This window comes from Pogoniulus pusillus, chromosome 18 (assembly GCF_015220805.1).
Source record: "Pogoniulus pusillus isolate bPogPus1 chromosome 18, bPogPus1.pri, whole genome shotgun sequence".
NCBI classification, from domain to species: domain Eukaryota; kingdom Metazoa; phylum Chordata; class Aves; order Piciformes; family Lybiidae; genus Pogoniulus; species Pogoniulus pusillus.
In genome coordinates, this window is record NC_087281.1 from 16,199,934 (window position 1) to 16,217,062 (window position 17,129).

Sequence of the window (17,129 nt, forward strand, 5' to 3'; positions counted from 1 at the left end):
CTGCCATCAGAAGGTAGATGTGAACTACAATTGTACGCTTCTTGTTAATCCCTTCTAGAGACTTTCCCACATGCATGGTTGTTTATTGCAGTCGTTTGTGTGAAGGATAAATGTATGAAGTGGAGGCAGCCAAGAAGTTTGCACATTACTTCATCAAATTTACCCTACTTTCACTGTTCCTAACACACTAGTCTCATGGACTAAATGTTCTGTCCTGGTGTGCCTTTTTAAAGACAAAGGTAAGAGACAAAAGATGCTGATAAATAATCGCACTTGTGAGCTATCACACCACATCTCAGCTAATTTCCTGATGTTGTGGGTAATGTGGCCATGCTGGATGTTTGAGTTGGCTTGATGGGAGGGATGATACAGTAGCATGAACAAGCAGCTGGGAGCAGGGGAGGAATGGCATCGTTGCCTTCAGCAGTGCTAGCACGCTCAGATGTCTGTGCATCTGTAGCCACGGGGCCTGGGTATTCACTTGGTGTGCCCTGGGTAAGCAATAAAGTCTCCTGATCTGTGTGAAGGAGGCAACATGTGTTGTATGCTACTCCTGTGTACTTAACTTCCTAGTTGAGCAGAAAATCTGTATTTTTACCATTTGCAGATTCCTTAAAGTTTGTTAACACAAATGTAACAACTGAATCAAGTGCAGTAACTGGGTATAGATTATATTTTTAATGTGGAATAACTAAAAATGTAAGTGTCTCAGAAACTACAGAAGTTGTTTTCCACAGATATGCTGGCAGCAGGAACATTTACACACGTAGGTCCAAAAAAGACAGATGGGTAAGCAAAGGTAGAAATTAAATGGTTCTTCAAAAACTTCTCAGTTTTGTGACCTCTCACTCCTGTGAGTTATTATTTGGAGGCCCCAGATAGTGAAGGCTTCATCAGAGTTGATATAGCGTTGGGTCTTATTTGGGTGATTTGTCACCTGTCATTTGGATCTTTCAGCTCTCCCTCATCTTTAGACAATGCTGACATCAAGTATTTTTTGGTATGATGGAATTTTCAGGAATGAAGAGTTCCTGTAACTTACAGCTCAGAATGTGTGTTCTAGACACAACAGAGATGCACTGTACCACATCTACAGCTGCAAGGATGCTGAGGATGAAAAATGCAACCATTTTTCTCTGGAGAGATGCCAATGCCGAAGGTTTTGGCTTCCATACGTTGTTCCTCTCAGCAGTGACTCCACTAGGTGGTGCCATCAGAAAAATGACAGGCACTTCACAATGTTCTTTACAAAATTATTTCCATTATTAGAACTCCTAGAAACAAGTATTTACCAATATACTAGAGCACTAAGTGCTGCAGAAACACTGAACAAAAAACAACCCGAGGGTAGCAATTGCTACTTCAGAGAGCAACTCTTGGAATAATAGGTCTAAACAAATATTTAAACTTTTCACTGTAGTGCAACCAATACCTTGTCTGACCCAAAACATTCCACACTAAATTAGTTCCTGCAGATTCTTTTAGATAACAGATTAAGTTCAAGGTGGAATTTGTGTGGCAGAATGCTTGTATTACAACATACTTTATGGCTTATAATAAGACAAATATGCAGATAAGGAAAGGGCTTGCAATTATCTCTCTGAATAGCTGCAAGGCAATCTCTTATATTAAAGGAAGTGGGAAAAGACTTGATAGACGTGCTGGTTCTGCATTCTTTCTTTTTTTGTTAACATAGTTCAGTAAGCCATTTTCTGCCTTTTTTTTTTTTGCCTTGTGTGTACAACTGAAGGCACAATTTAGATTGGGATAAACAACAAATTACAACGTTTTGGTGCTGTATTTTTTTTTTCTAATTACTGTCTTTATGTCAGAACCACAGGACTGTGATATACAGCTGTGATTTTTGTGTTTATATAGGAATGTACAGTAGTCTGGATGGTTTTTTGTGTGAGAAGTTGAGCAGCACTCATCACACTAGGTTATTCTACCTAGCAGTGTGGTTTGATAGCTTCTCCAAGCCTTTTCTGTCCACCTCAAGGCAGTAGCCATGTCCAGAGCCACAGGTTCCACAGTACAAAGTGTATCAACTCTGGGGATGTAAAACACATCTCCTGCTTTGAACCACACATCCCACACTGCTGACAAGAGTATGTCCACAGCCCACACGCTTCTCTCTTACCTGCAACGAAACAACTACATAGTTTAGAAAGTGAGACCATGTATTTCACTTAAAACCAGGAAAATCTTTAGATTATTTAGAAAATCTCTATCTAAAATAGCAAATATAGAGTATTTGCTATTTCCAGGCAAACTCCTGTTGAGAGACTCTTTAATCACACCACATCCAGTCGAGGCCGCCTGAGTCTGAAATGTTCCTCCGGATGGAACAACCAGCACAGGAGAGAGCTGATGAGCGCTAGTGGCAGGTGTAAGGGGGAATACGAACTAAGGAACCTCGGTCTCTTAGAAACAGCTTGTCTTTTATTTCGGTAAAGCCACAAGACTGCAACGGAAAGCCTAACCTATTGGCGGAGCACGAACTCTCGACCTGCTGCGCTGCCCCCGAGGGACTAAACAGGCAAGAGCAGGCTCCTGGCTAGGGCCTAGGCAGAGTCACAGCTGCCACTTCACCCAGCGCTGCGGCCCTCCGCCACTCTCCTTAGCGTGGCGGAGGGTCAGACCGGGCCACTTGTACCCGCAGCGCGACGCGGCAGCCTCTGTCGCGGCACGGCCGCAGCCGGGCACGACCACAGCGGACGCCTCAGCCGCGCGCCCGCCAGCGCCCCGCCCCCCGCGGCGGCCGGAGCCTGCCAGTCTGCGCGCGTGGGAGGGCGGGCGCGGGCACCTACCTGCCCCCGCGCCCCCGCGGCGGCCAGCGCCCCCACGTGACGGCCGGCGGCCAATCCCCGGGGCAGGGCGCGGAGGCGGGAGGCAGCTCGCGGGACACCGCCACTCCCCAACCCAATCGCCCCGCGCGCGCTTGCGCCCTACCTGCCGGAGCTCGGCGGCGGAGACTGGGCTGGGCGGGCCCCGCCCCTTCCCCGGGCCCCGCCCCTTCCCCGGGCCCCGCCCCTTCCCCGGGCCCCGCCCCCTCCCCTCCCGCGGCTCCCGCTCGGCGGTGGCAGGTGAGGATGCGGCTGGGAAGGCGCTCCCGCGTCGGCGGCGCTGGCGACCGCCGGGGCTGAGGTTGCTGCCATGACTCTGCCGGGCGCCGGGGCGGCGGCCGCCGGCAGGAGTCCATGTCCACTGTGGACGGCGTTGTACGACTACGAGGCGAGCGGCGAGGACGAGCTGAGCCTGCGGCGAGGGGACGTGGTGGAGGTACTGTCGCAGGACGCGGCCGTGTCCGGCGACGACGGCTGGTGGGCGGGGAAGATTCACCACCGCCTCGGCATCTTCCCCGCCAACTACGTGACTCGCCAGCCCCGCGGCGGGGCGGCGGGGGGCGGCGGCGGGCGGGAGGATCCCGCGGGGAGCCTGACGGAAATCGACTTCCAGCACCTGGAGTTGCAGGAGATCATCGGTGTTGGGGGCTTCGGAAAGGTGTATCGAGCCACCTGGCAGGGCCGCGAGGTGGCCGTGAAAGCTGCGCGACAGGACCCCGACGAGGACATCACGGCCACGGCAGAGAGTGTGCGTCAGGAGGCCAAACTCTTCTCCATGCTGCGGCATCCCAACATCATTGCCTTGCATGGTGTCTGCCTACGGGAGCCTAACCTCTGCCTCGTCATGGAGTTCGCCCGCGGCGGCTCTCTCAACAGGGCCCTGGCCGCTGCCGCCCCCGGTGTCGGGTCCACCCGGGGGGGCCGCCGCATCCCTCCCCACATCCTGGTGAACTGGGCGGTGCAGATCGCCCGCGGCATGCTCTACCTGCACGACGAGGCCGTCGTCTCCATTCTACACCGCGACCTAAAGTCAAGCAACAGTGAGTTCCTACTGAGAAACGGAGGGAGGTCAGGAAGGGCTTTCGGGCAGCTGCGGGCGGTGGGACAGCAGTGAGAGGGTCCGTGGCCCTCTGCCGTGACCGGGCCGTAAGCGCGCCGGCAGCCCCTCGGCTGGGCTTCTCGGCGAGGGAACCAGGCGCGGGGGCGCTGGCCGCTGCCGTAGCGTGGCGCGGGGGCGGCCCGGCGGCGGGCCTGGACTGGCATGGTCCGAGAGTCCGGTTTTACCGGGAAATAAGTGTCGCTGTTTAGGCAGCTTGGACGCCTTCTACCAGGACCTTTGGGCTGGCGGCAAGTTTGTTGCTGTGGCTGTGAGCTGAATATGAGCTCGTTGTGGAAAGGTAGGGAGAAGAGGGTTTACCTGCAAGGCGTATGAAGTCCTGCCCTCTCGGAAGGGGGCTTACGAAAAAAGTAAAGCATAATAAAATCCTGCACACAGCTCCAATTACAAATACACAAGAATACTTTTACTCTTGATGTGTTGTTTTAGTCCTAAGATTCCTTGTGAAGAAAAGGTATCACTTTTCTTTCACCGCTGAGTGCTGTTTCCCTTTTTCACAGTATGTATTTAGAATTGCTAGAATTCACTGACTTAAAGAGCACTGAAACAGAAAAGTAGCTTGAAACTAGTAGAAAATCTTGTGCACTTGCCATATTTGCTTTCAGCCGTTGACGTGGACAAAAACACCTTAAAGACTGAGAGAGTTGCTTAGTTAATACTAAATGGATCCTTGGTCTGTCGGGTGATACAAAAGTATCTAAGTCTTTGGCAGTTGTGGTGTTGGGAGGATGGCTTACCGAAATAGAAGTGTTTGTGACTTTATGTTATGGTTGAATTTTGAAGTGATGACCTGAAAGTGGAAATCTATGTGCCTTCTTAGATGTCTGAAGCAGTCCTGACTTTTTCCTTTTTGTTCTGAATGTGCTAAATGTGTACCAGTATGTTACTTTGTTTTTCTGGTTAAGAGTCCTTGGGTAGTCCAGTAGAAATTAAATAAAGCTTCATTCAGGTTTGAAACACTTCGTTTAAAAGGCCTTTGCATTGTGTCTTGAAGGTCATCATGCATGGGTTGTTAAGACAAGACTCAGTCATGGGACTGTTCCTGAGAATACTTTCACTATTTGCTTGATAAAGAAAGGACGTAGTTCATCTGCATTTGTGGTTCAAATTGTAGAGCAAGACAGTGAACTCTTGGAATGCATCTTTACGGTTATGGCCAACACCTTAATTGCAAGCATGTTGTCTGTAGGCATCTTGTGCCTTCCTAGTTTGATACTGTGTTCAGAGTGAGCTGCTTTACTGGGCATTTAATGTGGCTCTCCTTAAGGCGCGTTGCTGTATGATAGACTCCTGGGACGATGTTAAAGTCCACATCTGAAATTACTCATAACTGTGATATAGCATAGCACCTGAGTTGGTTACTGTTGTGAATGGTTTTACCATTATCATCTCTGTATGTGGATAATAGCAGAACATTTTTTTTTGATGGTTTTGGTTATAAGCTCAGCATACGTGCCAGTTCACTGCTTTAATTGCTAACTCCTGCTGCACATGCACTTAACTTTAGCTGCTCCATTTTCTCCCCCACGTTTCTTAATCTTGGTGAAGCTTTGAGCACAGTACTTAATATACTTAATATAATTATGTCTCTCAATCATCCAACTAAATGATAACACAAGATGACAGTGGTTCACTAGCGGCAAAGTATACAATAGTGACGAAGCTCAGCAATGTGGATTTAAAATTGCTGCAGATCATGACAATATCCCCTCGTCTATTAAGTCATCCATTCATCAAAGATTTCATGTCATTCTTTTACTATAGTCTTTTTCAGTCTTACACAGTGGGAGTGGAAAGTGGCCAGGGTTAACTGATGAAGTTCCTTGGGGTGGATAGTAGCAGTTCAGCAGTGCATATAGCTGTAGATGGGGAATCTAACAGCACCCATTTCTCCAGTGCTCATCACTACTTTCCATGGACTGCCAATGGTCGTGGTTCAGTGCTCTCCATTAAGCAGCTCCAGATAGTGTAAGATTGTATCCCATTTGTGCTAGCTTAGTTGTTTCCATGATGAAGGATTTTTTTTTCTTCCTTAGACAACAGATCAGAAAAATGACTGGCCTTATTCTGGTGTAGTAAGGAATGATCCCCAAACTGTTTTCCTAGCAGATAGGAATTCCTCTTTCCATCCAGAGGAAGAGAGCTCCTTCCACTGATATACTCGATTCTGAAATATTGTAATCTCAGCTTGTAGTTGGCAAGAAATAGGCAAAGCAAGGATCTCAAATGGCAAGCATGTTATTTGTCTACCCTAGTAATTTAATGAAGGAAGGATCTATAGACATCTAGTGCAACTTGACTGGTGCCAAATTGACATGACTGGAGAGAGGATGCCACAACCAAAAGAGCCATGAGGTCATAGCAGAGTTTCTTCAATTCTGGAGTCGATGTAAAACAAGCTTTATATTTAAAGATCATTCAGAAGACAAAGCAAGGGTGTGAAGAACACTTTTGGCTTTAGGTATGAATTAAAATGAAACCTAGTAACCATGGTTTCTAATGTTGATATAAAAAATGTGGGCACTTTGTAAAAACCTTGTGCAACTAGTTGGCATAGTGAGAAGTTTCTCTGAAAAGGAACGTGGTCTATTTTGAGAATAACTTCCTCATAAGCAGGTCTTATGTTCTCAGATACGCTTTATGATCAAGCAGGTAAAGTCTAACTCTTAATCCTTAATTTTAGGTTATCTAAAACCTGAGGAAAAAAATAGAAAGAAAACTTGAAGTTTTTCAAACTATCACGGTGAAAGAACTCTGAATTCATTGATACTTTAACTGAAAAGCAAGTATCTTAAATGCTGTGAAAATAGTTGAATGTTCAAAAACGTATCTCTTAGGTGCAGACTTAGTCCTGAGTACACCACATAATTATGAAAAATTGAAGTTGCAATGAAATTCGTCTAGAGGACAAGACACAACAGTTACCTAAGTGTCTTCTTAGCACATCCCAGCTGATTTCATGACTCTTTCAAAGAGCAGGGTTTTTTTACTCTGGACCAATCAAATTGCTTTCTTCTGGGCAAGGACATCATTAATTCTGAGACCTTTGGTTGTTTAGAGGCTCAATGAAGCCTTTCCTGATTTTTTTTTTTTTAATAATTTATTAGGATTACTAAGATTATTTATGTGTTCAGACAGAGTATGAAGTGTAACGTAGAGACAGCAAAGTTTTATATTTCTAGGGTTGATTTCAAACTTCTGTCTTAAAAGAAAAAAAGTGCAAGAAAGGCACTTTATCTCTAACACAGCAGCTCTGTGTACTTGTAGGAAATGTTACAAACAATTCAGAATATCTTGCTTACAGCATAGAAACATCCATGAGCACAAGGTAAAACATGTAGCTGATTTTGTGCAGATTCTGTGCAGACTGTGCACTAACACAGTGCTAAGTATTCTGTCCTCACTTGTAGATACGTGAGCGTGGTTTTGCTGTGACCTTCCTCAGCTCCTCCAACATCACAGGGTCCTTAGCAGTCTTTGGCTCTCTGAAGTACATTGAGTTTATATTACCTTTTGGAATTGTCAAGGACAGCTTGTTTCAAGGATTGTCAAGTAAGACCGTGGATGTGACAGTGCTAATGAAAACAATACTTGAAATCTGAAGGAATAAGAGATACAAGAGAATACTGCAATTGGACAAGCCACTTCAATGTGACATTCTTCAAACTAGTCACATGGAAAGCAGTCAGCAAATAGAAACAATTTGGTTTTAAAACCTTCAAAGGAAGTGTGGTGTAGTTTGACCTGTTGTATTGATTGCTTTTAATTGCTTTTGGAGTTTGAGAAAAGCAAGAACAAAATAACCCTTGTTCTTGGCATTTGCAGGTAATTTTCAGCAGAACTGCTGAAGTTGTGCTGTTGAACACTTTTGAAATAAGATGGAGATGCTTTCAAGAACTCATAAAAAGTATTTTCTCTCTAACTTTTCCAACTAGCAACTCTAATTGTTTCAGAAAAGGAAGAGATGAAAACTGGAATTAAGCTTATCTGAACTGATTTTATTTATTTTTAAATTACTTGCATGTGTAATTTGTCTGAACTCTGTTCTGAAGAACGAAGACTTGCTAACGTCACAAATAGGGCTGTAGGGATGACTTGCAGTATTAAATGTTTGAAATTCAGGATTATCTAATGTACAGTTACCAAGAAAAATTGAAGGGAAGTTCTCTTACAGTTATCTTTGGTAGTTTTGAGGGAGAAATGATGCAGCTTTTTTTCAGATTTAGACTTCAGCCTAACTTTTCTGTAGATTAAAGTTTCAAGGTGTCTTCTAATGGCAAGGAAACTTGAGGTTTTCTTCTGTCCATAGCACTGTGTCAATTACTACTCAGATGTTGTAACAAAACCAGTACTATTTTGTCGATGGACATGTACTCTGAATCTCCTTCTCGTGGCACTTTCGTTTGTGCAACTTAGCCTCTCCTCTTCCACTTCCTTCTCTTCTCTTCCTCTTCCAGTGTGCCCTCTGAGCTTAGCCTGGAAGTTCAGGGTGCCCTCGTCCAGCACTGTGTGACTCCTGCCAGCTCCTATAGTTGGCTGCATATACAGTAATTGGTTTGAAACTGCTTGTATTGCCTGACTAGCTGCTAAGCCTCTGATGAATGGCTTCTCTGAGGTCTGGAGAGGAATGAAAACTTCTTTTTTTCTGGAAGAACTGTTTAAGTTCCTCTTCTGTAAGACAACTGACTTTCACCAAAGCCATAGGAACCATCTCTCTAAAGACATGGTGTCACTTTGACTGTTAGATAAAATAGTGGGATCAGAAGTTATTCAGCAGCTTGAAATTCTTATGCTATACTTTTCTATGTTGTATCCATGTAGCAAGTCTTGGTACTTAAGTGCTTTTGCACTATTATTAATTACTTAAATTACATAAAGCTAGAAACTGTGCCAGGTACAATAGCTTCCTGTCTGGTCTCTGTGGATGGCATTAGCCCTGCCGTGTGTTTTGTTGTAAAGATGCTGCTGCTGCATACAGCATAAGAGCTGGTTATACATCCTGAAGCATCTGGAAGTGTATAGCAGGAAGGACCTCTAGTTTCAATAAGCTTCTCCACACAGCATTCCTAAAGTCAAACCACTCTTATGCAAACTGGAAAGATTGCAGGATTTTATCAATTTGGGAGGCATCATCTCTATTGATGTTTATGGTCTTAAAAGTTAGCATGCCACTGAATTCTAGTAACTTTTTCTTTCGAATATAGTGATGTCATAAGAAAAATATTTTACTTTGTCTCATAAAATATCACTCCCAGTATTTTGTTTCATTGTTTGATACATGTTCATAATGTGTAGATAGGAAGATCCTGAAGGCCAGTTGGTTTCTGTGGGAGCAGCAAGAGCTTAGCAGCCTTGAGTTACTGTATTTTTTTTCTTTCACTGAAGGAAATGTTTTGTGCTATGCCTGTTTTGTATTCACTGTATATATATATACTTGACTGTATATAATTATGTATTTTGTGTTCAGAAACATGCTGGAATTCAAGAAAGAATTGCTATGGTTGTCTCAATCTGCAGTAGAAATAACTAGCACTAAAATATTGTAGAAAATTATTTCCAGCTGAAGGATGTAGACTTCTAAGATCATCAAGTCCGACCATCAACCCAAACACCACCATGCCCATTAAACCATGTCCCAGATTCCCATGTGTCTGTATCTGTTGAACACCTACAGGAATGGTGACTTCTCCACCTCCCTGGGAAGCCTGTTTCAGTGCCTCACTATTCTCCTACTATCCATTGAAAACCTCTCCCAGCCATTTGCTTTTGTCCTATCAGTTACCTGGGAGAAGAGACTGACTTCCACCTCACTGCAACCTCCTTTTGGGAAGTGGTAGAGTGATAAGGTCTCCCCTCAGCCTCCTCTTCTCCACACTAAACAATCCCAGTTCCCTCAACTGCTCCTCATAAGATTTGTTCTCTAGAACCTTCACCATCTTCCTTGACCTTCTCTAGGAGCATGCTCCAGTACCTGTGAAGGGCCCAAAATTAAACGCAGTATTTGAGGAGTGACCTCACCAGTGCTGAATACAGGGACATGATCACTCCCTACTCCTGCTGGCTGCACTAATCTTGATACAGACACTCCCATGTCTTTCTCAGCCTGGCTGCTTTCCACACAGTCTGCCCCAAGCCTGTAGCATTGCATGGGATTGGTGTGACCCATGTACAGGACCCAGCACTCAGCTTTGTTGAACCTCGTACAGCGGACCTTGGCTCATTAAATTGACCTGTCCAGATCTCTCTGCAGAGCCTTCCTACCTTTGAGCAGATCAACACTTCTGCACAATTTGGTGTCATCTGCACGTGTTTCCACATTTAAAATTAGTATTTATAAACTTATTATTTTAATACAATATTTGCAAAATAATTTTGTAAACTACTGCTGTGTAGCACAATATTTGTAGAGTCAGTAAGCTTCCAGAGGAGGAGGAGCATCCAGCAGTTACTGTGTTTGTAGATGAAGACTTAAGTTCAATAGTAATTTATTTCACCATGACCTGCTTTATTTTAAATTTTCTACCATTTGATGTTTTTCCATGTCTCAAATCTGGACATTAACAGATGGGGAGAAAAAGACAGCTTGTTAATTTAGAACAAATGTTCTTGGAGTTATCAAGTATATTTATATGTAGTCTTTAATACTGAAAACAGTATTCTAGACTGAAACAGTAGCTTAATGTAACTAATTTAAGCCCAAGAACTTCTAATGCCTGTATTTCTAATTGCTTTTTAATACAGACATTCTTCTTCATGTTTCTCCAGCCTTGTCCATATTCGTTCCTTACTTATTGTTGAGGCTCTTTGCATCTTTAATGGTAGGATTATTAATTCAAGAATAATGATAGAATCAACCAGGTTGAAAGAGACCTCCAAGATCATCCAGTCCAACCTATTATTCAACCCTAGCCAATCAGCTAGACCGTGGCACTAAGTGCCTCATCCAGTCTTGAGCACCTCCAGGGATGGTGACTCCAGCACCTCCCTGGGCAGCCTATTCTAATGACAAATCACTCTGTTAAGAACTTCGTCCTAACATCCAGGCTATACCTCCCCTGGCACAACTTGAGACTTCGGTCTTTCTCTGGATCTTATTTGTTGTTGGGTTGTTTTTTTTTCATGGCTTTCTCCTCTCCCTATCTTTGTTTTCTCTGTCATATGACACCCACTAATCTAGTTTACATCTGTGGATTTTTTTTTTTCCTGTTTTGTTATGACTCTTTCTTAGCATGTCTCAACAAGGTTTCTGGTGACCTTTTCATGTCCAATGTGTAGAGTTACAGTCTAGCATGTATGTCACATTTGCTGAGTGTCTTTCCTGAAAAGGAGTTCTGTTTTGGTAATGCATTATAAATTGAAGTGTAGCACTTCAGAGCATTTGAAATATTTGTACATTGAAGAAGACCTCAAACATTACCTGTCTTGATTATTGTCAGGTGTTGTTTTTTTAAAGCTGTCACCCTGAAGATATGGTCACAGATCTACCTTTCTTTGAAAGTTGCACTGAATGAGCAACTGTTTCCATAGAAATCACTGGAAAAAGGAGCTAAGCACCTCTTATTAGCTGTCGAAATAAGCAATTTTGTCCGTTCCCCTAAAGAGTGAGAAATGCCTTTAACTGCTGACTATAGCACTTGTGAAATGAGGTGTTGTACTCAAAAATAATGCAATGGGATTTGGATAGTGATAGCGTTAGCCTAGCATCAGAAAAGTTTTGAGAATAACTTTGTTAGTGATTATGTATTTTTCCCCCAGTTGGGACTATGAGCACAGTGCATGAATCTGGATGATTTTAGCAAGTATTAAAAGTTCATTAAAAAGTTCTACAACGTCAAAAAAATAAAAGAGGTAACACATCATTGAACTATGTTTGGATGCTGAATGCTGTTTTGTGGTTTCTTTGACCTTAGAGAAGAATGTCTTTTTGTCTGTAATCTGCAAGTTTTCTTATCACTAAGTATAAACTTTCTGCTAAGTATATTTCATTGTTTCAAGTTCTGAAACACAGTGGCCTTGTCCAGGGAGCATTTGCAAGAGCTGTTTGCAGCATGATTTCTGGCCTTGAATTTTATTTTTGATGATTTCATGAAGTTTAAATCATTGAAATTAATATCAGTGACCTTCAGTAATAATGCTTCTAAAATGGACAGCAGTTTTTAAATTATTTCTGCTCTTTGGGTTTGTTTGGGTTTGTGGGTGGTTTTGTGGCAAAATAATGGCATTGAGGACAATAAAAATATGGATAAAATATAGCAATGGATAAAACATATGAAATTATTTGTCTCTGTATAGTAGTAGTACCAAAACAACCAATGCTGTCATAAACTTATGTTCCTGGACTGACAGTTTAAAAATGATTTCATCACATTACCTTGATTATGTTACTGAGAGCTTACCTCAGATCAGGAACTGAAAGGAAGTGGATATTTGAATTTTGACCCACTTACTGCATCTTAAAAGTCATGGGTTGTATACGATAAGATGGAAAAGTCACTTATTTGTATAATGTCACTACAGAAGTATTCTTCCTTCTTGGAGCTTCCTGCCAAGTTTAACCTTTTTATTGCATGGGGTCATAGCTCCAGTTAAATTAATCCTAGACATGCCAGTGTTGGCTGTATAATCATGCTTTGTTCTCTTCATAGTGACTGAAGTCTGTGTTTCGGCAGGTGTGCTATTAACCTGGAGCTGATAAGTAAACTCTCCCTATTGAAAATATAGGAGTAACTACTTCATTGCTGTGGTTCCTTATGGTGCAAGCAAATCCTTGAACTGTTTATATTTTAGTTCTAAATGCTTGGGCAGTTTTGTGATTTTTCTTTTCCAGTTAGGATAAGATGAGGCTGTTCTTCCGGAACCTAATTGCATTTGTTTCCTTGTGTATTATGCAAGAAGGAAAAAAATTGTATTTTTTTGACTCATTACTGAATATTATAATTATTGAGCCAAAAGAGCAGGTTTTCCCTTTAGTTTTCCCCTCTCAAGAAAGAACTCTACAAACTTGGTAGTGCTCTCCTTTCAAAAAGTTTTGCCTTTGCTACTGAAGAAGAATAGAGTTCTTGGAAATGTACAGTCCTGAGGGGCTCTTCCTGAGCTGCTGGAGAATCTGCAAGGATGGAATGCAGGAATCCCTCTACCCCAGGGAATTTTGGGTATTTTGTTCTGGTTTGTTTGTTTTTCCTCCCAAGTCCTGTATTTTATTTAGAAGAGTGCTCAAATTGTGGGTTTTGGTGTCATTTTGAGTTTGTTTTTGAAATATTGTTCAGCAAAAAAGTGTTTTAAAGCAGTAAGATTTTTTACAGTATTCTGTATGAAAGTGACAATTTAAGTTACAATTATTTTTTGAGTATAACCCATTAAAATTCCTCATAGAGATGTTGTTAAAGGAGTTCATGTTAATTGATAAGGTTTCGAGGGACCTCAATGACTAGATTTAACTGAGCATTTACAGAGTTTGTTTACATTCAAAGCAGTAGACATTCAAAGGGACAGAAGTGGTTAGGGGTTTTTGGTTTGATTTCAGTTTGTTTTTCTGTCTCTTTTCAGTAGGACATTCTATCAAAGAATATTTTATAATGTAAAAAAGTAGCGAATCTGGATACTGTCTTCACATCTCTGACTAAAACTAGAGGTAAAAGACTTAGATCTATTAATTCTGAAATGCATGACTTAATGCTGCAGGTGATCTACACTTTGGCCACAGCAACTCCAAGCAGTGCTATAGGCTGGGGACAGAGTGACTGGAGAGCAGCCAGGAAGAAAGGGACTTGGGGGTACTGGAAGTTAGTAGCTGAACATGAGCCAGCAGTGTGCCCAGGTGGCCAAGAGAGCCAATGGCATCCTGGCCTGGATCAGGAATAGTGTGGCCAGTACACTGGTCAGGCCACACCTTGAGTCCTGTGTCCAATTCTTGGCTCCTCAATTCAAGAGAGGTGTTGAGATGCTGGAACATGTACAGAGAAGAGTGAAGAAACTCTTGAGGGTCCTGGAACACAAGCCTGATGAGGAGAGTCTGAGGAAGCTGGAGTTGTTTAGCCTGGAGAAGAGGATGCTCAGGGCTTACCTCATTGCTGTCTACAATTACCTGAGGGGAGGCTGTAGCCAGGTGGGGTTTGGTCGTCTCTTCTGCCAGGCAACCAGCAAAAAAACAAGGGGTCACAGTCTCAAATTGTGCCAGGGGAGGTCTAGGTTGGATGTTAGGAGGAAGTTCTTGACAGAGAGAGTGATTGTTATGGGAGTATGCTGCCCAGGGAGGTGGTGGAGTCACTGTCCCTGGAGGTGTTCAAGAAAAGCCTGGCTGAGGCACTTAGTGCCATGGTCTAGTTGACTGGCTAGGGCTGGGTGCTAGGTTGAACTGGATGATTTTGGAGGTCTCTTTCAACCTGGTTGATTCTATGATTCTATGATCTCTGTTTCATTTAGCAGCTGCTTATTTGAGGAGGCTTCCCTATTGATCTGTAGGCACAAGCGCTGTCTGCACCTGCTCATCTCTGCTTGCATAGTCTGGGTTAAATCAATTGAAAGATCCATCATAAAACTACTCTAAACAGTTTTATTTGAATGCTTAATTTTCTGCAGAGCTATCTGGCCATTGAGTCTTCCAACCTACCCCGTTGCTAGACTCAGTATGAGGAAAATACAAGTAGTGAGAGCGAGGGGCTATCACTGGAAAAGTATTTTAGTGACAAAAAGCTCTTACAGTCTTGATTGACATCAACATACATCCTTCTATATAACATACTTTCTTAAAGTCTCTTGCAGTGATACTTTTGTGAATTAACTTTTGTAATTTCAACACATCATCAAATGCACAGAGATACTGAGTGTAATATGTTGCAGTCAGGAAAAGTATGTTCACTATGCAGATGCTTGCATGTATTTAGGAACTGTGTGTTCTCCTGAATAGCTCGAAATATCAAATTGATTTAGTGTAGTCTCATTAAAAAAAAAAGCTCCAACCCATAGAAGTACAAATTAAATTCAAATTATATGTTATTTAAATTAAATCCTGCTAAATTTATTTTACTAATGATAGGTAAATTGTTGGTTCTGAAGGAACCTCTGTCAGGTCTTACCCCTTAGAATCATAGAATCAACCAGGTTGGAAGAGACCTCCAAGATCATCCAGTCCAACCTAGCACCCAGCCCTATCCAATCAACTAGACCATGGCACTAAGTGCCTCATCCAGTCTTTTCTTGAAGACCCCCAGGGACGGTGCCTTGATGCTGTTTTTTGAGATCATGAACTTTGGCTGCGTTTCCCTGGTGCAATATATATTGGATTACCAAAACTCCTTTTGCAGTTTGGATATGGTAGCTTTAGTTTGCTTTGTGTTCTGCTTTTCCTGGACTTGGATGAAATTCCTTTAAAAAATAAAGAAAAAAAAATCACTGTGTCATAACAAAGGTCATGGTCTTTAAGGAATGGATGCACAGCCACTTTGTTTTGTAGAGTTTGACACCTGGAGAATATCAAGGGATATATCTGGGAACAATTTATAACCTAACTATTACTAGTTGTTATTAGTGTGTTTTTCTAATCTACCTAGAGTTTTTATTGCATAGCTGCCTTTTGAATTCTAATACCAAACAAAGAAGAAAGGCTTATAAAGAAAGTAATTACTTCAAATAGGTCTGGAAGTTCCTGCAAAGTGCCACATAGTGTTTCAAGTTTTAAAGCTAAGTTTTAGCGTTGACTGATTCCTGGATTATTGTAAAATTGTGGAAGAATTGCTGTAATGAGATAACTTTTCCAAAATGTAGTATTTAAATAAGAGAACTAAGCTTAATATTTTATCAATCAGAACTTGTGAATCTTTAGTGCAGAGCCTGCTTTAGATTTTTTTTCCCAATGCAATATTTAAACCCAGCATTTATGGAGTTTACTGGATAAATAATGATCTTTCAATGTCTATTGTAAATGCATGATACTTCTGGGACTTCCTCTTTTGGCACTGTGGAGACTTCTGTTCTGCATTACAGGACTAATCTGAACAGCAAGTGAAGTATAAATGTCATGCAGTAAAGTAACTTGCAGCATCTGCAGCCTCTGCCAATAGCTTGTTAAAACTGCTTCTATTTCTCAAGTTTTCATTTGCCCAAAGTTGCTTTAATAGTGGTTATTAAAGAATTGAAGGGGAAGCAAAGAATGGTGATGCAAGGTATGTTAAAGCTGTTGAAATCTCTTTCTCATTTATTTTCTTCCAGGTACTCAGGTGACTGTCATATTCATGCTATAGTGGCTTTCTTGTGCCACATATTCCACTATGGGATGTGTTTTCTTCTGTGGTTGATGTGTGTTTGCCAATTTCTGCTATCAAGGCCTTTTTCTATCAAGTCTTGTCTTGTTTAGTCTTTACAATTGGGAACACTTTGTTCAGCTTTTTTTTTTTAACGTGTGTTGGCTCCTGTGAGGTAGGATTTTTTTTCCCTTTTAAAAGATAGGTGTTTTCAGACATAAAATTTAAGAACAAACTCTTGTTGAGTTACTTTAAATTTGGTGTGAAATTTAAGAAATGCTTATATGTCTGGTGAAAACGCTTATATGTCTGCTCTGGGAACCTGGAGATACTAGTTTGTGAGTAATTACAAAGAGGCTTTTTAGAATATTTAAAGCCTTGAGTGACCCGTTCTAGTGGGAAGTGTCCCTGCATTGTGTCTTCTGCTTCAACAGAAAGGAGTCTCTTGAGTTCCCCTGGAGGGCAAGCGGTAAACTAACTCGTGCCTTGGCAGGGAGGTTGGACTGGATGATCTCTGGAAGCCCATTCCAACCTCTAAAAGTTCTGTGATTCTGTGAAAAGGGATGTAAAAAGCAGAGACATGCTTCCTGCATATCTAGTCAGTCTATAAAGGATTAAATTCTTTTGTTGATGGTGAGCTCTAAACTTAATCTAGTGTGATAATTGCAATTTGAGAGATACTGTCTACAAAGATGAAGATAACAGTTGTTGTTTTGAGAACTGGTAGGAGAAAAGCAAGGTATTGAAGAAGCAGTCCTGTATAGGCAGGTGTATCATCTTTTACACGTATTGCAGAAGGTAATGTTTTCACTATGATAGTTAATTTGCTGTTTACAAATTGGTCATGGTTTCTATATGCAGTGTTACAATTTTAGTTTCTAATCACAATTTCAGCCAAACAAGAGATCCAAATAAATGGAATTTGAT

The 17,129-nt window shown here is 42.0% G+C and overlaps 1 protein-coding gene across 1 annotated transcript in view; it reads left to right on the forward strand.

Annotated features, from left to right (window-relative positions):
• The first annotated feature begins 3,089 nt into the window (after positions 1-3,089).
• Positions 3,090-17,129, forward strand: part of MAP3K21 (mitogen-activated protein kinase kinase kinase 21) — a 40,791-nt gene continuing 26,751 nt past the window's right edge. Inside the window, exon 1 of the mRNA XM_064158546.1 lies at positions 3,090-3,886. Coding sequence (XP_064014616.1) covers positions 3,157-3,886 — 730 coding nt within the window. The 5' untranslated portion in view covers positions 3,090-3,156. The remainder of the gene's footprint in view (positions 3,887-17,129) is intronic.